The 22,067-nt window shown below is 39.0% G+C and overlaps 3 protein-coding genes across 4 annotated transcripts in view; 1 reads left to right on the top strand and 2 right to left on the bottom strand.

The window, feature by feature from the left end:
* Positions 1 to 1,980: 1,980 nt before the first annotated feature.
* On the bottom strand, positions 1,981 to 13,398 carry nipal4 (NIPA like domain containing 4). Of its 2 annotated transcripts, XM_054625454.1 has the most exons (10): positions 13,261 to 13,398; positions 11,699 to 11,767; positions 8,182 to 8,322; positions 7,496 to 7,552; positions 6,739 to 6,829; positions 6,490 to 6,650; positions 5,706 to 5,873; positions 4,894 to 4,973; positions 3,818 to 4,030; positions 1,981 to 3,459 (listed from the first exon to the last, which is right to left on the bottom strand). In XM_054625454.1, exons 1-10 carry the CDS (start codon positions 13,298 to 13,300, stop codon positions 3,220 to 3,222), a joined length of 1,260 nt encoding a protein of 419 aa, XP_054481429.1. In that variant the 5' UTR covers positions 13,301 to 13,398; the 3' UTR covers positions 1,981 to 3,219. The 2 variants fall into 2 exon arrangements, with proteins under 2 accessions (XP_054481429.1, XP_054481430.1); XM_054625455.1 differs by lacking the exon at positions 7,496 to 7,552.
* An 880-nt stretch (positions 13,399 to 14,278) lies between these two features.
* On the bottom strand, positions 14,279 to 16,603 carry ins (preproinsulin). The gene is made up of 2 exons (XM_054625482.1): positions 16,405 to 16,603; positions 14,279 to 14,445 (listed from the first exon to the last, which is right to left on the bottom strand). The coding sequence occupies exons 1-2, from the start codon at positions 16,586 to 16,588 to the stop codon at positions 14,279 to 14,281; spliced, it is 351 nt and encodes a 116-aa protein (XP_054481457.1). The 5' UTR covers positions 16,589 to 16,603.
* Positions 16,604 to 21,880: 5,277 nt separating this feature from the next.
* Positions 21,881 to 22,067, top strand: part of LOC129113265 (histone H4) — a 373-nt gene continuing 186 nt past the window's right edge. Inside the window, exon 1 of the mRNA XM_054625481.1 lies at positions 21,881 to 22,067. This exon is cut by the window's right edge and continues 186 nt beyond it. Coding sequence (XP_054481456.1) covers positions 21,896 to 22,067 — 172 coding nt within the window. The 5' untranslated portion in view covers positions 21,881 to 21,895.

Here is a 22,067-nt window from a genome sequence, read left to right as displayed (position 1 = left end):
ACATTTAAAATGATACTTCACGTTTTATCAGGAAAGACATAGTTTAAGTATCAATACATCAATAAAGTGACTGAATACATCATGTTGGTTTTTTATTGAAATGATCAAAGTGCATAAAAATAACAACATTTAAACTTAAACTCTAACAGGAAATAAAGAACAAGACAAGTTTAAAACATCAGAAACCAGAAATGAAATGTAACCAAAGTTTGTGCATTTTGTTTCAACAGTTTAACTTCATTTCACACAAACTTTACATAAAAGCTGCTTTAAAATGTGAAGTCAACGCACGCAGCTACAGCTAGCAGCCTGTTAGCTTAGCTTAGCATAAAGACTGACATTAGGGAAACGGCTATTTTTTATATGTAAAAAAAAAAAAGAGATCTTATTGTTCTTCAAGCTTGTTTTGCTGCAAGAAAATCTAAATATGATTGAAATGTCACATTCTTCAGGTCTTCATGTTAAATAATAATAATCATAATCAATAATAATAACAATAATAATAATAAAGGACCATCAGCGGTCCTTCAGGTGAACACAGAACAGAGGTCCAGCGTCATGTTCAGCCCTGTTGATATGTGCAGACAGATGCTAGCTAGCGTTAGCGACATTAAAGGCACAGCTAAAGTATAAAACAATGAAAACACGTTTTAAGGTTCAGAACAGCATTAATCAGAGAGCTTCAGAGGAGGATTGTGTTTCTGTTGGTTTCCAGTCTTTATGCTAAGCTACGCTAACAGGCTGCTGCATGTAGCTTCATATTTACCATATATTTATAGAACTATTATTGATCATAGAAGCTTCAACAGACGCCGTTAATGAGGAGGGATGTGTGTTGAGTCTTTAGAACTTTAGAACATGAATCTGTAGAATCAGAACACTTTGATCAGTTTGATCCTCTGAGCTTCATAAACAGACGAGTCCTCAGCAGCAGACGCATTCAAACATCAATACTGATCTATACTGACCAATACTGACCAATGCTGATCTATACTGACCAATACTGATCTATGCTGATCTATACTGATCAACACTGATCAATACTGATCTATACTGATCTATACTGATCAATACTGATCAATACTGATCTATACTGATCAACACTGATCAATACTGATCTATACTGATCAATACTGATCAATATACTGATCAATACTGATCTATACTGATCTATACTGATCAATACTGATCTATACAATACTGATCAATACTGATCAATACTGATCAATACTGATCTATACTGATCAATACTGATCAATACTGATCTATACTGATCAATACTGATCAATACTGATCTATACTGATCAACACTGATCAATACTGATCTATACTGATCATCACTCAGTGTCTACACAACCTTTTTAACAAGATATGATTCATTATTTATGTTAAAACAATCCCCAGAGGGATGAGGAGACACAAACTAATGACTAAACGTTTTGGTGTCTTTGAAGTTTTAGTTCAACTCAATATAATAAAAAGATCTAAGAATCTAAATATATAGTTTCAAGTTGTATATATATTTATTGTTTACTTCTAGTTATAGTAAACACTGAATGATGGTCACAATGTTTATCACAGAGACAGTCTGTGTGTTCTGACTGCTTCATAAACTCCAACCGTCAGCAGAGAGGAGGAGAAGAAGAAGAAGAAGAAGAAGAAGAAGAAGAAGAAGAAGAAGAAGAAGAAGAAGAAGCACCACGACTGAAACAAAGATGTCTCACTCTGATCTCATTTCCTGAAACCAAATTGAGTCTCATCTTTATAAAAACTAAAACATTAAAACACATATGAAGTTGGGAACATTTACCAGAAATATAACTCTGAGTTCAACCAGAAGTTAACCAGTTACTTTACAAATATTTTACATTTTAAAACTGAAGCATCGGCACAAGACATGTTTTAAGTGTGTAAAAGTATTTAGATGATAAAATGAATAAAGGGATTTTAAAAAATAATGTAAAATACGTTTTCCTTCCAGCCTCTTAGTTTTATTTATTATTTCTGTAAAGAATAAATTCGGTGTTTTTCTGTATTTTTCCACAAATCCATGAAACGATCAAAAAGAACAATGGATGAATGTTTAGAGCGGTTAATGTTTCTGTTTCTGTTACTGTGAGGCCGGTGATGAAGTTCATTAATGAATCCATATGTTCTGTGTATTTATTCTACTCTCATGTGACACGCTGCCCAGTGTTTGACCTGAACATACTGCAGCTTATTATTTATTTAAAACTGATCCCTGTTCAGTTTCAGGTTTCATCTCTTCATCACCGCTACTGTAAAAACACACAAAGCTCCACGTCATCAGAAGATTATTATTGTTTATAGAAACATGTTGAGAGACAGTTAGTCGGTTTTGTTCTTTTGTGAGATTTGTGGACAATAAGAGAAATTTAAAAACACCAACTTTATTTATTAAAACCTGGATTAATAAAATACTCATGTTTTGGCAGCTGGTTATTAAGGTTGATGGTTGTTCGGGGAAATTAAAGTCTTTATAATATATTTTCTTTTATTATTGAACAAATCTCTCACCAGCTTCAAGAGGAAAACATTAAATAATCGGATTATTTTCCTAATCGTTTACACTTGTCATTCTAAATGTTGGAAACATTTTTGTTCACAACAAACATCTTACGTTTCTTTGTGGTTATTTTAATTCTCTTCGTAGATGTTAAAAGTCTCTCTTTGTCTGTTTTCTGTGTCATAATAATCATTTTGTGTCTCTTGGAAGTATTCTTATGTGTATTTGTAGTAGTTTAATGTCTCTTCATGGTTCTTTTGTGTCTCACTTTTTTTTAAATTCTCTTTGTAGTCATCTCACATCCCTTTGTGGTTGTTTTACGTATCTTTGTTTTGTTGTCTCTTTGTAGTCCCTTTGCATCTTTGTAGTGGTTTGTGTGCATTTGTATTCATATAAGTTCTCTCTGTAATAGTTTTGCATCTCTGACTCTTCTGCATTAATCTCCTTTTCAGTATCAAACTTTGCTTTAAAGTGTCTCAAGCGTCCTTCATCACTCTTAAACCCTCTTTGATTATTTGACATGTTGAGCGTTACCCTCCAGCTGGAGGCTGAAGTGATCAGTGTTTGCTTTGTTCTGGTTAAAGTGGTCTGTGTGTTTAATGAAGAACTGGAACCTTTTATTATTCATGTATCAGTCAGAGGGAGGACTACAAAGTCCAGACAGGAAGCACAAACCTGAGCCCCGTTCTTCTTCAGCTGATGATGAAGACTCTCGGCCCTTCGTCTCTCATAGGAGGAAGACTCTCTATCATCATGTTGTCCATCAGTCCGTATTTATCCTCTTTTTTATTGCTGCCTCCTCCTCCTCCTCCTGCTGCTGCTCTTCCTCCTACTCGTCCTCCCCCAGCTTGTCCATTGGCTGAAACCTCCTCTGCAAGCTCCTCCCTCTCCACCGGCTGAGACAGCTGATTGGTCAGCTGCTGCATCGTCATCTGAAAGACACCAGAGTATGTTTCACTCTCGTAGAACATCGAATCACCACGGATTCACCCCGTTTGGACAAAAGTATGTGGACGCGATATGAAGCATCAAATATCTGTTCATCTAAATATGACTCCAGTACAGTCTGTCCTCTGGGGACCATGAATATCATCACAATCCATCAAAGAGGTGTGGAGACTTAGATTATCCATCCATTGGAACCCAGATGTTTTCCTCAAACGCTGCTTCTTATTTTTAACAAAAACATCTGTACAATGGCGTATTAGGATTATTGAAGGTAAAAGAAAAGAAAAAAGCTTGTTAGTAAACACTGGTGTAACTGAAGATGAAGGGGGAGGGGCCACCAACCTGCATCTCTCTGAACAGGTGCAGCATGGCCACGCCCACCACGATGACCAGGAAGGCGCCCAGCGTCGTGACCACGTCCACGGCCACCATGCTCCTCCACTCCTGGAAGAGGACGATGGAGGTGGACAGAACCACGGTGGTGAAGAGGACGTAGTAGACCGGGTAGACCAGCAGAGTGTTGAAGGTGTCCAGAGACTTGTTCAGGTAGTTCACCTGCAGGAGGACACACAGGTGAGACAGGTGAGACAGGTGAGACAGGTCCTCTCTGAACAGACACGTTTGTATTTCTGTCTCGTTCATCTCTCGTTTGTGTTTAACTCTGGTTCTTAAAGTGAAGTCAAAGCTTCATGTGTTAAAGCTGCATTCTCTCTCCTGTCCACCAGGGGGCGACTCCTCTGGTTGTATAGAAGTCTATGAGAAAATGACTCTACTTCTCTCTTGATTTATTCCCTCAGTAAACATTGTAAACATGAGTTTATGGTCTCAATCTCTAGTTTCAAGTCTTCTTCAATACAGCATGATGTTCATTTAGTAAATGATGCTCCATTTAGAGTCAAACAGACCATAAAGCAGGGGATGCTTTAGGGTCCATTTAGAGGACCTTATTTCGGAAAAAACTGCGAGAGACAAATAACTATTTGATCCCGTTTGAATTGTGTTTTCGGATTTGAAAGAAAGTCTCAGTTTGTCGTAGTAACATTAAGTTTTGTGTGAAACCGATCAGTGAACTACGTCTCTCATAGAACGTCACCAACATGGCCGTTAGCTTGTCCTGCTAGCTAGCTAACTTAGCTATGTTCCAAATGTAACGTTAGCGTCTTGGCATCGTAGCTTCAGAGACAGACGTCACTTACAACACTTTTCGATGGTTCCTCTTTCTAATGACCTATTTTCTTATATATCAACAGTTTTTACTTCTTGAGGTGCAAAATGATCTTTTACATTGACAAACATATGTGGAATTTGTGGCACAATTCAAACGGGATCAAAACATTATTTCACCGTTAGCTAGCGTTCACATTTATTCTGAAATACTACCTGGAGGTCTCTGAAAGGAAAGGATGAAATGAACTCACCTGTGTTACTATGGAGACGATGAGCGTGAACAGCAGGATCCATGTGAGAGGATCAGCAAGGACGGAAACATCATGAAGCACTGGAAACAAACACGGAGAGACAATGAGTTCTTCATGTGGATGACCGGTCAGTGTTGATGGTAAATGAAGTCAAATGAAGCAATAGATTAGACAGTGATGCTTAATTGACCCAGAAAACTGAGCTCTCCTGTTTGTGGAGCTGTGCCAGAAGTGCCTACATGTACCAGAATGCATTGCGCATTAGCTTGAGAAGTATCCTCTACAGGGTTAATGCATAACTTCAGTAGTAAACTCGATATAATCCTATTTTGGGATGCAATTTTCTCTTTTTGCAATAAAAGCAAAGAGATTAAAGCAGCACCCAGAGCACAGCGCCCCCTGGCTGCCTGGAGGAGCACCAGCTCAGATAACAACCTGTAGTTCTTCTACCACCAACTACGTCACCGTCACATGACGGCGCTGGAGGCATGAGGAACAACTGATTTTTAAGCCGTTAGATTTCTGGGTCATATTCAGCACTGTGGGGTTTATTTGACTCCATTTACCTGATATGACGTCAACATAAGATAAAACTGTCAGACACACGATTGTAAGATTCAAAAATAGGATAAAAACCGACCCAGAAGAACCAGAGATTTTTATTCCCCACGTTCTTCTTCTTTGTTAAAACCTGCCGCCTAATATACCCACAATGCAACATTTTCTCTTTCTAGTAGCTAGCGAGCTGAAATGTTATATTCTTGTTCTGTAAATACTGCAGTGTTTCTCGGTGTCGGTGTCTAGAGCCTCACCGGTGTTGATGGCGATGGCGAGGCCCTTCACGGAGGAGACGGTGAACGCTCCGAGCAGCGAGCAGATGCTGACGTAGACGAAGATGTTGGAGCGACCGACCCGAGGAGAGAAGTACAAGACGAGCAGCGCACACAGCAGCAACACGGCCGACGCGTACACCAGGAAACCTGACACACATGAAAACACATGAAAACACATGAAAACACATATCAGCATCAATCTGGAAGTATTTAAGGTATTTGTACAACGGCCTGTGTTTTCTGTTGAGTCAGCCGTTGTACATTCTGAACATCTGAAGTAATGGTTTTGGGAAAAACACTTTCTGCCAGAGAGTCAGATGTTAAAACCCTCATGTCTGTACAGTAAATATGCAGCTAACTGTTCCCCTCTGTTTCCAGTCATTATGCTAAGCTAAGCTAATGGCTTCATATTTAATGAACAGACATTAAATGATAAGTCTGAACATCTGACTTTGATAGAAAGACAAGAAGACTATTAAGTAGTACTTTAAAAAACACACCATGAATTATAAAACTCAAAGAACACATACAACAGATAAAGGTAAACTCTGTGACTACACCTCCATTAGACAGAAGAAAGACAAAAGAAAAGACAAAAAGAAATTCAAAGAGTAGCCTACAGATCGGATCAAACAGGAAGTAACTGTTTCTGTGACTTCCTGTGTATTCTTTGAGGCAGCTGAACACCGTGCACGTTGACCTCAGCTCATCTCAAACCAGTTAAATGTCACAACGGTCCATCAGAACATTAACGAATGCTCACCGGGCTCCAGCAGCTTGTTGGTCATTTCCTGAAGTGATGTTACTTCCTGTTCCTGTGGGGCGTGGATGACCAGCAGGACGCTTCCCAGCACGCACAGCAGACAGCCGAGCTTCCCCACGACGTTCAACACCTCCCCCAGCAGGTAGGAGGACAGGATGGCACTGAAACACAGAAAACATCTGGAGTTTCACTCTGAAAACGGAGTGTGTGAGAACGTTAACGGTTCTTCTAGAACGTCAGAACTCGAACCTGATGAGGACGCTCAGAGCGCCCAGCGGCGTCACCAGCGTGGCCGGAGCAAACATGTAGGCGGCGAAGTTACAGACCTCTCCAGCTCCCACTGCAGAGAGGAGGGGGGGGAGGGGTCACATGAATGATGACATCATCTCACAGAAAAACAACAGAATCAGACCGTATGCTGACGACTGAAGATTGTTTTTTTCTACGTCATTATTAAGACAGAAGAAGAGGTGATTAATAATGGTGACCATAATGTCAGTCTAATGTATTAATAAGTTGATGGTTTCATGTTTTCAGTTCAAATATCTAAAACTACAACTTTTTGGGTGATATTTCAACATGTTTTTTTGAATCTCCGGCTTTTCCACTTATTTTTTTACACTTAATGTACTTTTTTGAATCTCCAGAAGTCAGCTGGGTTCGTTAACGTCCACATCAGATAATCAATAAGGAACCTGGAGCTCTGCGTCTTTGTGCTAAACTAGGCTAAACTAAAATAAGCTTAGCCTAGCTTATTTTATTTTAGTTATTTATTGATTTTCTTTTTGTGTCTGTCTCTGTCAAGGATATGTGTGTTCAAAAAAAGAAAATCTTCGTTGCTTAAATTGACTAAATGTGTTTGTTGGTTGACTTATTTGTTCTGTTTTGTTGATTAAAGATAAAATACTCTTTGTGTCATAGTAAAGTAAACAATACACCATAATGTCCTCCTGTAATTTAACTCCGGTCTCCTTCACAAAGAAGTTTTTGAAGATAAAGGTCTTACTGGTCAACAGGCCGCTCCACCACAACCAGTCCTTCAGGTAGCTGTGACCTCCGTCACCTCAACACAGAAACAGAAGTTCACAGGATTAAACCTCATCAGGAGTAAAAACACGCTTAAATCAGCTTTAAAGCACTTTAATAAAAACAACTCTTCTAAATCAGAAGATTAAATCAGTACTTTTTAACCTAAATGTTGAGTTTTAGTCTCCTGCTGAACTCTGAGCGACCTGTTGAGTGAAATGAATCAAAGTAAAAAAACTGGTTGGGCAACTTTCTATTTGGTCACCTGTTACAAAGAGACTGAAATCAAACCCTCTTCATCTCTGCAGGCCGCTCACACCACATCATCTTTGAAGTGAACAAAACTTACACAGTTTAGCAAACAACTGATCAGGTGTGCATTTCAAGTCCCTGTTTTTAGATCAGATAGAGAGATTATTTACATTTACTTCCCTGTAAATCACATGCAGAGGCTTTAAACCTCCCGTTGAACATGTGACTCACTGACAGACAAACTAAATGCACATCATCCTTTCTTATTGTTTGGTTTTTCTTAACAGTTTCATTAAAAAAAACATACAGAAAAAACTAGACAGAATTGTTAAAATGTCCTTAAAAACGCTGAAAAAATTGAATAAAAATCCATGAGTGAAATTCATGGAGGAGTGAGACTTCCTCTCCGCTCACCTGCTCTGGTGTGACCGCTGCTGGCCAATCGGAGGAGAGCTTTCTTCTTCAGAATGACGCTCCCGCCAATCAGGAAGGCCGACAGCAGGGCCAGAGTCAGACCCAGCCAGGGGTTGTAGGTAACATCTGTCTGCACATCTGGACACAAAAAGAGAGAGAGTGTGTGTGTGTGTGTGTGTGTGTGTGTGTGTGTGTGTGTGTGTGTGTGTGTGTGTGTGTGTGTGTGTGTGTGTGTGTGTGTGTGTGTGTGTGTGTGTGTGTGTGTGTGCAGTCTGTGTGTTTATTAACTTTATCAAACCAGATTATACAAACGAACAAATGAGGAGTTTATCTATTGAGTTCATGAAAACAAGACGTCGACCAATCAGATTGTGTTAAACAGTCGCACCAGTGATCACATGACAAACTGTACAGTCCATAAATCTACAGGTTCACGTGTGTTTATTGTATTTAAACATTTCATATCTGACTGTAGTTGATGAACACGAAGTCAGCAGAGTCTTTATTCAGCATTTAATCATAATGTGTCGGCCAGGAGACTAAAGCAAACCAGGACTACAACCGACCATGACAACAACCGACCATGACAACAACCGACCAGGACTACAACCGACCAGGACTACAACCGACCATGACTACAACCGACCAGGACTACAACCAACCATGACTACAACCGACCAGGACTACAACCGACCATGACTACAACCGACCATGACTACAACCGACCAGGACTACAACCAACCATGACAACAACCGACCATGACAACAACCGACTAGGACTACAACCAACCATGACAACAACCGACCAGGACTACAACCGACCATGACTACAACCAACCATGACTACAACCGACCATGACAACAACCGACCATGACAACAACCGACCATGACAACAACCGACCAGGACTACAACCGACCATGACAACAACCAACCATGACTACAACCAACCATGACAACAACCGACTAGGACTACAACCAACCATGACTACAACCAACCATGACTACAACCAACCATGACTACAACCAACCATGACAACAACCGACCAGGACTACAACCAACCATGACTACAACCAACCATGACAACAACCGACCAGGACTACAACCGACCATGACAACAACCAACCATGACTACAACCAACCATGACAACAACCGACTACAAGGACTACAACCAACCATGACTACCAACCATGACAACAACCAACCGTGACAACAACCGACTAGGACTACAACCGACCATGACAACAACCAACCATGACTACAACCGACCATGACTACAACCAACCATGACTACAACCAACCATGACAACAACCGACCAGGACTACAACCAACCATGACAACAACCAACCATGACTACAACCAACCATACTAGGACTACAACCATGACTACAACCAACCATGACAACAACCAAACCATGACAACCAACCGACTAGGACTACAACCGACTAGGACTACAACCGACCATGACTACAACCAACCATGACAACAACCAACCATGACAACAACCGACCATGACTACAACCAACCATGACTACAACCAACCATGACAACAACCAACCAGGACTACTACTAACCAGGAGAACAACCGACCAGGAATAAAACCAACCAGGACTATAAACAATTAGGACTATAAACAACCAAAACTAACAGTATCTTTATCCGACACAAGCAAGAAGTGAAACTGTAGACCTGAAGAACAATGTTTATTAAATAAGAGCATGTTATTTAAATGGAAACAAGAAACTGAGATTAAAAACAGAAACTTGACCCTCGTTGTTTCATTAGAACTTCTTCTAGAGGTTTTTAAACTCTTTCCTCTTGTCAACTTTGTACACATTCATACTCATCTTAATGTTGTTTTGATTGTTTATAAATCTGTATTTGTAGGAATTAGTGATTCATTTATTTTTAAAGATCAAATGAATTTGTTGTCAAAATTATTTTTCACTACGAGGAACTTTCATTTAGTGTTGGTTCTGGCGGTCCCTCTGGACTAAAGTGGTACTGCATCTGAGCTCCAGAGTCCCTTTAGAAAACCTCTCGTTTTACTGCAGCAGGGTCTGACAGTCTGACCCGTTCAGTCCTGGTTCTGGTTCTGGTGACTCCCTCCCCCGCTCTGCTCCTGGAGGAAGTGGAAACGGTCTCTGCTGGATCTGGGTCTGTCCACGGTGGACTGGTCTCTGTGTTGACGCCAACTCGGACTGTGAGGAATCTGGGTGTGACCCTCGACGACCAACTGTCGTTCTCAGCAAACATTGCATCGGTCACACGCTCCTGCAGATTCCTCCTCTACAACATCAGGAGGATTCGCTCCTTCCTCACTGAGGAGACGGCGCAGGTGCTCTACAGGCTCTGGTCATCTCCCGCCTGGACTACTGCAACTCACTACTTGCTGGAGCCCCGGCGTCGGCCATCAGACCTCTGGAACTTGTCCAGAAAGCTGCAGCACGTCTGGTGTTCAATCGCCCCAAGTTCTCTCACACAACTTCCCTTCTCCGTTCCCTACACTGGCTCCCTGTAAGAGCTCGCATCCAGTTTAAGACTCTGGTGCTAGCCTACAGGGCAGTGAAAGGAACAGCTCCTTCCTATCTCCAGGCCTTGGTCAAGCCCTACACCCCTGCCCGACCACTCCTCTCTGCTGCCTCGGGGCGATTGGTTGCCCCGTCGCTCAGAGGTCCCTGCGGCCGATCCACCCGGTCACAGCTTTTTTCTGTCCTGGCCCCTCAGTGGTGGAATGAACTCCCCACTGACGTCAGGACAGCAGAGTCACTGCCCATCTTTAGGCGCAGGCTGAAAACTCACCTCTTCAGGAAGTACTACCCGGAGCCTTCCTCGTAGCACTTATGGCACTCGTATTAGTTGCTGCACTTACTGTATTCGTATCAGTTCGCTGCACTTATTGAATTTGTATTTGTTTACTGCACTTATCCTATTCGTAGTAGTTTGTAGCACTTACTATATTCCGATTAGTCTGTTGCAATTATTGTTTTCGTAGTAATTTGCCTCTGCACTATACTTTTGCTCTGGCTTATACTTTGAGATGCTTGTTTAAGAAAGGAGATGCACTTATGACTTCTGGTGACTAGTAGTTCTCTTGAATACCTATGTTGAATACACTTCCTGTAAGTCGCTTTGGATAAAAGCGTCTGCTAAATGACTGTAATGTAATGTAATGTAATGTCTCTGCTGGATCTGGGTCTGTCCACGGTGGACTGGTCTCTAAATAACAACTTTATAGAAACAGACAGTCTTCTCTCTGATGGTCTGGTTTCTTGATGGAGGTCTATAGAGGATCAGGACTAAACTGGTTCAGGACCAGATAGAAGTTCCTTGCTGTCACTTTAAACACTGCACCTCCTAAATAAACAAACTTAAACAAGATCCTAAAAAACAAGGATGTTTACACACAAACCCAGTGTGTGTGTGTGTGTGTGTGTGTGTGTGTGTGTGTGTGTGTGTGTGTGTGTGTGTGTGTGTGTGTGTGTGTGTGTGTGTGTGTGTGTGTGTGTGTGTGTGTTGTTGCTGCCTCCAGAGAAAGAACAAACTGCAGACTGAGAGCCGCACCAGAACCTGAGCAGAGACCCTGTAGAGACCGAGACCATTAATAAAACATATACATATACATATATATATATATATATGGATATATATATATATATATATATGTATACATACATACATACATACATACATACATACATATATATGTATATATATATATATATACACTGTATATATGAATTAATTTCAAATCAATCACTCAAGTTTTATTCATAAAACACCTTTCAAAACAAATCAAATGCGATTTAAAGTGATTGACAAGAAGAAAATGCAGAGAAGAAGAAGAGACTTATGCACATTAATTAATTAAATAAATATATAAATAAATACACACATACATAGATGAATAACACATTAATTAATTAAAAATCTGAATGAATGAATAATTGTAAAACAGTTTTAAAAAAAGGAAAGTTGGAGCAAAAACATACGTCTAAATACTGAAACCAAAGCTTTAACTTCTATTCAGAGCTTTAAATCAACTCGTAAACTAAACGTTAACCAGAGTTTAGACGTTTGAACAGAAGTTTAATGATAAATGTATTTATTGATTAACCAGCTGATTTAATCTGAAGCTGTGAAGTGAAACGTTTCAGAACTCACTGAACTAAAGTGAAGTTAAACATATCGACGTGTTTAAACGGGCACTGGTTTGTTTGCTGAGTGTTACTGGTGCAGAGAGGAGTCATACTGGTTCCACCGCATGATGAGGAGTAACATGAGGAGGAGGAGGAGGAGGAGGAGGAGGAGGAGGTTCAATATTGACTCAACACGGAGAGGAAACTACAGTCTACTGTTTCTGCTCTGATGACCACCTTAACATAAACAGATTTAATGTCAGTTATCTAATATTTAACCTTCAGACGTCAGACGTCACCGTCACAAGATGTAAAGAATGAATTCATTCTGAGAAATAAATCTAAATAATGCTTTATGTATTTTACCTGATCATTTACATGAAGTTTCATGTAAACAAAGAAGGAGAAACAGATCAGATGTTTCTCCTTCTGATGAATTAAACTAAATAACTAAATCACTTTCGTCAGTAGAGAGATGCTCATGTGACACGTTTATAAATATAGATACATATTTGTGAATCACATTAATATTTGTTAATCGCTCTAAACTTAGAACTACAGTTCCCATGAGGCTGAATCAGTGAGACATGTAATGAAGAAGATGTAAATGTTCACTTTCACCTGTGATATTATGTAATATTACACTTGATTATTAATAATTAAGTTGGGAAAAGTAAACAGATACTTAAAAGAAGTAAAACAAGAAAACAAGAATTAATATTTGCAGATTGTCTACAATATAAAAACATTATATTATTAAACTAATTTAACTCTTTTATGTGTTTACTTGGTGTGTTTTCAGGTAAACACCTGGACGCGTCACCTGGGCGGTGTGTTCAGGTAAACACAGTAAAACACAGTAAAACACAGTAAAACACAGTCTCCCTCCGGAGCAAAGAACCAGCAGACATCGAGTATTGATCCAGCTGCTGCTCACCGTCCCCGCAGGTGTGGTTGTCCAGGTGAACGTCCCGCATCGTCGGAACCGACCGCAGAAACACGCACCTGGTTCAGGAGGAGCTGGTGAGGCCGTGGTGACCGAGGACAGAGGCTGGTCTCCGGCAGACACTCGGGCTCCTCCCCCTGACGTCTCCCAGAGACCCGTGAAGAGAACAAAGCAAACAAAGCACACCTGGCCCCGCCCACAGGACGCACCTGTACCCCGGAAGTACAGGTGGGGACATGCAAATACAAGATTTAAGAAGCTAAAGAGACTTTCTGTCTGATTATATATGGTGATAAAAACAAGACTCGTTATCACTGAGACTATGTGTCCTGTGATTTCACTGAGTGTTATTGGTACTTCTTCTATAACAGACTACTTTTACTTTGTGGAATTAAAACTTTTACTCTAATAAAGAATTTTTTTTTACTGTGTATTAGTACGTTTACAACAGTAGAAGTGTGTACTTTGTGTAGTAGCAGCTTCATTAATGAATCATAAGTTGCACTTATTGTATCATATTAGTTTGTTTCTGTACTTTTGCTCTGGTTTCTGCTTTAAGATGCTTGTGTAAGAAAGGAGATGCACTGATGACTTCTGGTGACTAGTAGTTCTCTTGAATACCTATGTTGAATACACTTCCTGTAAGTCGCTTTGGATAAAAGCGTCTGCTACATGACTGTAATGTGATGTAATGTAATGTAATGTAATTATTACTTTGTTGTGGTGAAAATAAGTTCATAAATAAAGTTATTAGTATTATAATTGTTATTGTAAGTTTTATAAATGAAACATTAACAAAGAGTATTTTAAAAACACATCAATAAACACACAAATCTTAATATCTTAATTCACAAAACTTTATTTTCTAGGAAAAATAATTTCATCCGTTTCTCAGCTGTTTGTTTTTGCAGAGAGACGACAGATCTGATGCTCCTCTGATGTAAAGCTGGAGGCGGGGCTTAGTTAGCCAAGAAGCTAAGCTAGGCTAGGCTAGGCTAGGCTAGGCTGTTCAGTTGCAGTAGTTCTGCAGGTCGAAGATGTTGCATGGTCGGTGGCAGCACTGCTCCACGATGCCTCTCTTCACCATCATCTCCATCTGGTCCTTGAAGGCGAACTCGGCCACCTCGTTCTCGCCGCCCGCCGCTGAAGCTCCACCCACCTTAGGAGGGAGGAAACCTGACGGGACAAAGGGACAGACAGGTGTTCAGGTGTGCCGGTCTACGGGGGAGGAGCTCCTGACCCTCCGTTTATAAATATCAATATTCTGATCCTCATGTTTATCAAGAGAATCTAAATCCTGTTAAACACCAACAAGGGTTCACAGAGAGACAGGTGAGAGGGGTGAGACAGGTGAGAGGGGTGAGACAGGTGAGACAGGTGAGACAGGTGAGAGGGGTGAGACAGGTGAGACAGGACAGGTGAGAGGTGAGAGGTGAGGGGTGAGACAGGTGAGAGGGTGAGACAGGTGAGAGGGTGAGACAGGTGAGAGAGGTGAGAGGGGTGAGACAGGTGAGACAGGTGAGACAGGTGAGACAGGTGAGAGGTGAGAGGGGTGAGAGAGGTGAGAGAGGTGAGAGAGACAGGTGAGAGTGGGGGGAGACAGGTGAGACAGGTGAGAGGTGAGACAGGTGAGACAGGTGAGAGAGGTCAGACAGGTGAGACAGGTGAGAGAGGTCAGACAGGTGAGACAGGTGAGAGGGGTGAGACAGGTGAGACAGGTGAGACAGGTGAGACAGGTGAGAGAGGTGAGACAGGTGAGAGAGGTGAGACAGGTGAGAGGGTGAGAGAGGTGAGACAGGTGAGAGAGGTGAGACAGGTGAGACAGGTGAGACAGGTGAGAGAGGTCAGACAGGTGAGACAGGTGAGACAGGTGAGACAGGTGAGAGGGGTTTAGGGTATTAGTACTTCTACTGTAACAGAGTAGTATCACAGAGTGGTATAAGTACTTCCCTTTGAACAGAGTACTGGTACTGTATGTACTAATGTAATGTACTGTATGTTTTAATAGTTGTACTGTGACGGAGACATTTGACTTTGTTGTATTAGTACTTTTACTATTTCACAGTAGTATCACAGAGTGGTATTAATACTTTTACTGCAGTACTCTACACATCAAAGATGGCGACAGCTGAAGCTTCAGGTATAAAAACTAGTTTGTCTTTAGTATTACAGTTTATTAGTATTACAGTATTTATTAGTATTACAGTATTTATTAGTATTTATTAGTATTACAGTATTTATTAGTATTACAGTATTTATTAGCATTTATTAGTATTACAGTATTTATTAGTATTACAGTATTTATTAGTATTACAGTGTTACAGTGTTTATTAGTATTAGAGTGTTTATTAGTATTACAGTGTTTATTAGTATTACAGTATTTATTAGTATTACAGTGTTACAGTATTTATTAGTATTACAGTATTTATTAGTATTACAGTATTTATTAGTATTACAGTATTTATTAGTATTACAGTGTTTATTAGTATTACAGTTTTAGTATTAGTATTTATTAGTATTAGTGTTTATTAGTATTACAGTATTTATTAGTATTACAGTATTTATTAGTATTAGAGTGTTTATTAGTATTACAGTATTTATTAGTATTACAGTATTTATAAGTATTACAGTATTTATTAGTATTACAGTGTTTATTAGTATTACAGTGTTTATTAGTATTAGAGTGTTTATTAGTATTACAGTGTTTATTAGTATTACAGTATTTATTAGTATTACAGTGTTTATTAGTATTACAGTATTTATTAGTATTACAGTGTTTATTAGTATTACAGTATTTATTAGTATTACAGTATTTATTAGTATTACAGTGTTTATTAGTATTACAGTATTTATTAGTATTAGAGTGTTTATTAGTATTACAGTGTTTATTAGTATTACAGTGTTTATTAGTATTACAGTATTTATTAGTATTACAGTATTTATTAGTATTACAGTGTTTATTAGTATTACAGTATTTATTAGTATTACAGTGTTTATTAGTATTACAGTATTTATTAGTATTACAGTGTTTATTAGTATTACAGTGTTTATTAGTATTAGAGTGTTTATTAGTATTACAGTAGTAGTACTATAGTATTAGTACTATGTAAAGTACTACAGAGGTGCTGGTCTCACCCATCAGAGGGTCCACGTCTCTCTTGGGGTTGTAGAAGAACCCTCTGTCTCCACAGACCAGGAACAGGGCGTCCACCAGGTGAGACCCACACAGGTGCTGAGGACCAGCAGCCGCCTGAGAGCCGGGACTCGACAGAACCAGTAAGACCAGTAGAGACACGGACTGGATCCACAGAGACGCCATGCTGGAGGAGGAGAACACACATAAATATATATATACATATAAATATACAGTTAAATATATATATATATATATATATATATATATATATAATATAAATATACAGTTAAATATATATATATATATATGATAGATATATAGATGGAGGAGTAGATAGAGGAGTAGATGGAGGAGTAGATGGAGGAGTAGATAGAGGAGTAGATAGAGGAGTAGATGGAGGAGTAGATGGAGGAGTAGATGGAGGAGTAGATAGAGGAGTAGATGGAGGAGTAGATGGAGGAGTAGATGGAGGAGTAGATGGAGGAGTAGATAGAGGAGTAGATGGAGGAGTAGATAGAGGAGTAGATAGAGGAGTAGATGGAGGAGTAGATGGAGGAGTAGATAAGGAGTAGATAGAGGAGTAGATGGAGGAGTAGATGGAGGAGTAGATAGAGGAGTAGATGGAGGAGTAGATGGAGGAGTAGATGGAGGAGTAGATGGAGTAGAGGAGATAGATGGGAGTAGATGGAGGAGTAGATGGAGGAGTAGATGGAGGAGGGAGGAGATGGAGGAGTAGATAGAGGAGTAGATGGAGGAGTAGATGGAGGAGTAGATAGAGGAGTAGATAGATGGAGGAGTAGATGAGGAGGAGGAGATGGAGGAGTAGATGGAGGAGTAGATGGAGGAGTAGATGGAGGAGTAGATAGAGGAGTAGATGGAGGAGTAGATGGAGGAGTAGATGGAGGAGTAGATGGAGGAGTAGATGGAGGAGTAGATGGAGGAGTAGATGGAGGAGTAGATGGAGAGGAGTAGATGGAGGAGTAGATGGAGGAGTAGATGGAGGAGTAGATGGAGGAGTAGATGGAGGAGTAGATGGAGGAGTAGATGGAGGAGTAGATGGAGGAGTAGATGGAGGAGTAGATGGAGGAGAGGAGTAGATAGAGGAGTAGATAGAGGAGTAGATGGAGGAGTAGATGGAGGAGTAGATGGAGGAGTAGATGGAGGAGTAGATAGAGGAGTAGATGGAGGAGTAGATGGAGGAGTAGATGGAGGAGTAGATGGAGGAGTAGATAGAGGAGTAGATGGAGGAGTAGATGGAGGAGTAGATGGAGGAGTAGATAGAGGAGTAGATGGAGGAGTAGATGGAGGAGTAGATGGAGGAGTAGATAGAGGAGTAGATGGAGGAGTAGATAGAGGAGTAGATGGAGGAGATGGAGGAGTAGATGGAGGAGTAGATAGAGGAGTAGATAGGAGGAGTAGATGGAGGAGTAGATGGAGGAGTAGATAGAGGAGTAGATGGAGGAGTAGATGGAGGAGTAGATAGAGGAGTAGATGGAGGAGTAGATGGAGGAGTAGATGGAGGAGTAGCATCTCACCTGTAGAGGAGGAGGAGGAGACGATGAAGAGGAGCAGTAGCAGGTCAGCGGAGATCTGGATGTGTGAGGAGGAACAGAAGGCCTCCTCCTTATTTATACACCTTCACCTCCACCTGGACGCGCCTCCTCTGAGTGTGTGTGTGTGTGTGTGTGTGTGTGTGTGTGTGTGTGTGTGTGTGTGTGTGTGTGTGTGTGTGTGTGTGTGTGTGTGTGTGTGTGTTTGTATTACTGATGTTGTGGGGACATGAATCTGTTTACACAGTCACAATGTGGGGACTCACCACCCATTCTAGTGTGTGTGTGTGTGTGTGTGTGTGTGTGTGTGTGTGTGTGTGTGTGTGTGTGTGTGTGTGTGTGTGTGTGTGTGTGTGTGTGTGTGTGTGTGTGTGTGTGTGTGTGTGTGTGTGTGTGTGTGTGTGTGTGTGTGTGTGTGTGTTTACTTATGGTTACTGCTGATTGGCCGGTTACAGCACTCAGTAAAACAAACAGAGCTAATGATCCGACATGATCTGATCACTGTTATTGACGAACACTGATCACCAATCGGCCTCGTGCTCGGAACCTGAACGCATCACACCAGTTTAACCACCTTGAATCTCCTCCTCTTCTTCTGTGGTGCTTTAATGGCAAAGACCAGCTGTCTATATTTATTATATTTATTATACGCAAAACAGCAGAGGATGGAAACTAAACTTCAGTCGGCTTTTATTTTCATTGTTTTGGAGGAAATTCTGTAAAAACTTGAGCTCCTTTTGGCAGAAAACTTGAGTCTTAATGTGTTTCGTCTATCAGCCTTTCCTAAAAACAAATTAAAACAAATTCCAGCGACTCTACTAAAGCAGAAATTAAAAATGTTTGTGATTTTATACAAAGTTAAACAATGATAACTCTGAGAGCATGCATAAACAAACACTACAGCTTCTATGACAGAGGTTTGAATTAATATTCACTGAGGTCCAGTCAGAAAGGATTCACTAATGCTTTTAATCAATCCCACCTTTTTATTTTGTATATCTCTCACTTGTTTTTTACATCTTAAAATGTTTCTTAACCACTATCAACTTGTTTTGTTACTAGTGATCATATTTTTTATCTCCGTTTTGGGGGATTTTATTATTTTATTTATTGTTTTAGCTTCTTGTCCCCGTATGTTATGGATTAGTTTCTCTTGAGAATAACTTTCATGTTGTGAGAGGTGCTTTACAGATAAAGCTTATTATTATAATTGTCATTAGTTTTGTGCATTTTCATAAAATTCATCCCGACTACCAGTTGATTTGTTACACAGAAACATCTCAGAAGTCGTCATTGGAAACTGTTTCTATCAGAAAATAGATAAATGGCAGGTGATTGGATGAACAACCTGTCAATCAAATCGAACGTTTGGACTGGATTAGTGATATTTAACCGATAAAAACAAGAATGAAAGCCGATATTAGACTATTTTCTTAATAACTATCTTAACCTTGACATGAACACAGGAGACGTTTAGTCAACAATATGTTTCTTACATCCGAAACAAAACCTGCAAGTTCAGGTTTATTCTAGTAACTAAATACATTTACTAACAGTTTTAATTATAGTATCTTCATGTTCTGATATTTTTGACTTCTCTTCAGCTACATCTAAAAAGTGAATATTGTACTTTTTACTGACAGCTTTAGTAACTTAAATCTTAAATAAGTAATTAATAAATGATGTATTATTTCATATTTAAGAGCTCCACCTCAACCAGCTCCTACATTAACGTGATGAACGCTTTAATGCACCCATAATTAAATACATGATATTATATATGTTATTCTCAGTATACTTTTGGTACTTTAAGTATATTTTGATACTTGTGTACTTTTAGTGACATTTCAAATGCAGGTCTTTTCCTTGTGAGACAGTGTTTCTTCGCAGTAGTATTAGTACTAGCAGCAGAGGACTAACCAGAGTGTTTAATGTTCTGTTCGTCACTAAAGAGAAACTCAACGAGCCGTGACGACGTGTTGATGACGGAAAACCAAAAAGTGTTTTGTGGAAACTTCACTCGTCTCGTCTCAGATCTCCAAGAAACCAAAACTGCTTCTTCTCACTTATTAACCAACGTCTGATTCCCTCCTCACACAATGTAACGCACCTTTAATAGTTATTAGTTATATTGTATTATTATCATATATTGAGCTGTTGATTGTTCATTTTATTAAACTTACCTAAATGTCCTTTACAAATGTTTGAACTCATATATTTTTGCATTTATTGAGCGTCTTTGCTCGGATATCTTTCTGAATAGTTTTTAAATATATTGATATTCAATAGTTAATTAAGAATAAAAGTTTGTTGAAGGTGCATAGCGCCCGGGGATTAAGAATAAAAATAAAAGTTTGTTGAAGGTGCATATTCAACTTTTGCAGTAGTTCTGGTGAATATTGGCTCAGAGGAGACAAAAAAAGTGACGAAACAATAAAGTAATCAGTCAATTTAATGATGAATAATAAACATTTTATTTCTTTCATTTCAAAAACAACTAAAAGTACATGTTGATAACTCGTACTTGAAAACATGAACCATTGTGTTTTGTTGATATTATTTTCACTTCTTTAGTGTAATTATAGTAATAATAATAATAATAATAATTATAATAATTAAAGCAAAATGAACTGATCTTTTCCTTTGAATATTATTTTTCTTTGACCTTATTGAAACCAAACACACAGAAAAGTAGATGTGATGAAAGACAGAATAAAGTGTTGTTAATATACAATGAATGCGGAAATATTTAATGTTTTCTGTTGTTTGCTGTGGGAACAAATATATATATAATAAATTATACATTAACATAATACATCTCAGCAATTTTTTTTACATGAAAATTTACTTCAAGCATCAAAATTTTTTAATTTTCTGTCAATAAAATGACTGATGGTTTAAGCTGCAATTGTAGAGTTAATTAATGACTAAACCTCATAAACTCCTCATATGTTCTGTGTAAAGAAACTAAAGCTTTCAGATCAGTAAATAAATGTAAAGGAGTAGAAGTAGAAAATGGCATGAAAAGAAAATACTCGAGTCAAAGTACCTCACATTTCAGTGAAGTAAAGTAAAGTATTAAGTATATTAAGTATATTAAGTATTATTAAGTATATTAAGTATATTAAGTATTTAGTATTATTAAAGTAAAGTATTAAGTATATTAAGTATATTAAGTATATTAAGTATATTAAGTATATTAAGTATTATTAAAGTATATTAAGTATATTAAGTATATTAAGTATATTAAGTATATTAAGTATATTAAGTATTATTAAAGTAAAGTATTAAGTATATTAAGTATATTAAGTATTATTAAGTATATTAAGTATATTAAGTATATTAAGTATATTAAGTATATTAAGTATATTAAGTATATTAAGTATATTAAGTATTATTAAAGTAAAGTACTTGGATGAGAGAATTACTACGACATCTTCCAAAGTAAAAGTCTCTTTAGGACAAAATATCCTCCTGGTGAAACTAAAAGAGGAAACGTGTTAGCGGCCATTCTGAACAGCAGCTCTTAACAACAGCAGTGACTTTACTGAGTCAACACAACGCAAACAGCAGTGAGAATAAAACTAAAACAGCTTCTCTCTGGTTTAAAAGCTTTTATTTTGAAGGTTTTGAAGGCACTTTAACAAACTCAACAAACTAATTTATACTAAGTATTGATTTAACCGGATCGATTGTCAAAATCATCGATATTATGAGTTTATCGGTTTGAATAATGCAAATTATTAAACTGCATAACAAATAAAATTAACATTTTCAGCTGAATTGTCGCAGTTAAAGGAATGAGGGCCGCTGAGTGAGGCCCCGCCCACCGGAGCAGCGCGTCAGTCCTCTATTACGTCCGCAGAGGAGCTTTAAATACAGAGGCTCGTTCTTCTCTCCCCTCATTCGTTCTTAACGATCCAAACCTAACAGTCTAATAATGAGCGGCAGAGGAAAGGGCGGGAAAGGACTCGGTAAAGGAGGCGCTAAGCGTCACCGTAAAGTTCTCCGTGATAACATCCAGGGAATCACCAAACCCGCCATCCGTCGTCTGGCTCGCCGCGGCGGAGTGAAGCGTATCTCCGGTCTGATCTACGAGGAGACCCGCGGTG

This window comes from Anoplopoma fimbria, chromosome 24 (assembly GCF_027596085.1).
Source record: "Anoplopoma fimbria isolate UVic2021 breed Golden Eagle Sablefish chromosome 24, Afim_UVic_2022, whole genome shotgun sequence".
Taxonomy (NCBI): Eukaryota; Metazoa; Chordata; class Actinopteri; order Perciformes; family Anoplopomatidae; genus Anoplopoma; species Anoplopoma fimbria.
This window is presented reverse-complemented; position numbering and strand designations above follow the sequence as displayed.

What these genes read in the sequence shown, in the direction of transcription:
- nipal4 (XM_054625454.1), bottom strand. Translation starts at nt 13,300, where the DNA reads ATGCGGGACGTTCACCTGGACAACCACACCTGCGGGGACG. An exon ending in GTGGAGCGGCCTGTTGACCA is followed by an intron (nt 6,830 to 7,495) that starts GTAAGACCTTTA and finishes TCCTCTCTGCAG; the next exon opens with TGGGAGCTGGAGAGGTCTGT. An exon ending in TCGTCTCCATAGTAACACAG is followed by an intron (nt 4,031 to 4,893) that starts GTGAGTTCATTT and finishes GTCCTCCTGCAG; the next exon opens with GTGAACTACCTGAACAAGTC.
- ins (XM_054625482.1), bottom strand. Translation starts at nt 16,588, where the DNA reads ATGGCGTCTCTGTGGATCCAGTCCGTGTCTCTACTGGTCTTACTGGTT. An exon ending in AGACGTGGACCCTCTGATGG is followed by an intron (nt 14,446 to 16,404) that starts GTGAGACCAGCA and finishes TTGTCCCGTCAG; the next exon opens with GTTTCCTCCCTCCTAAGGTG.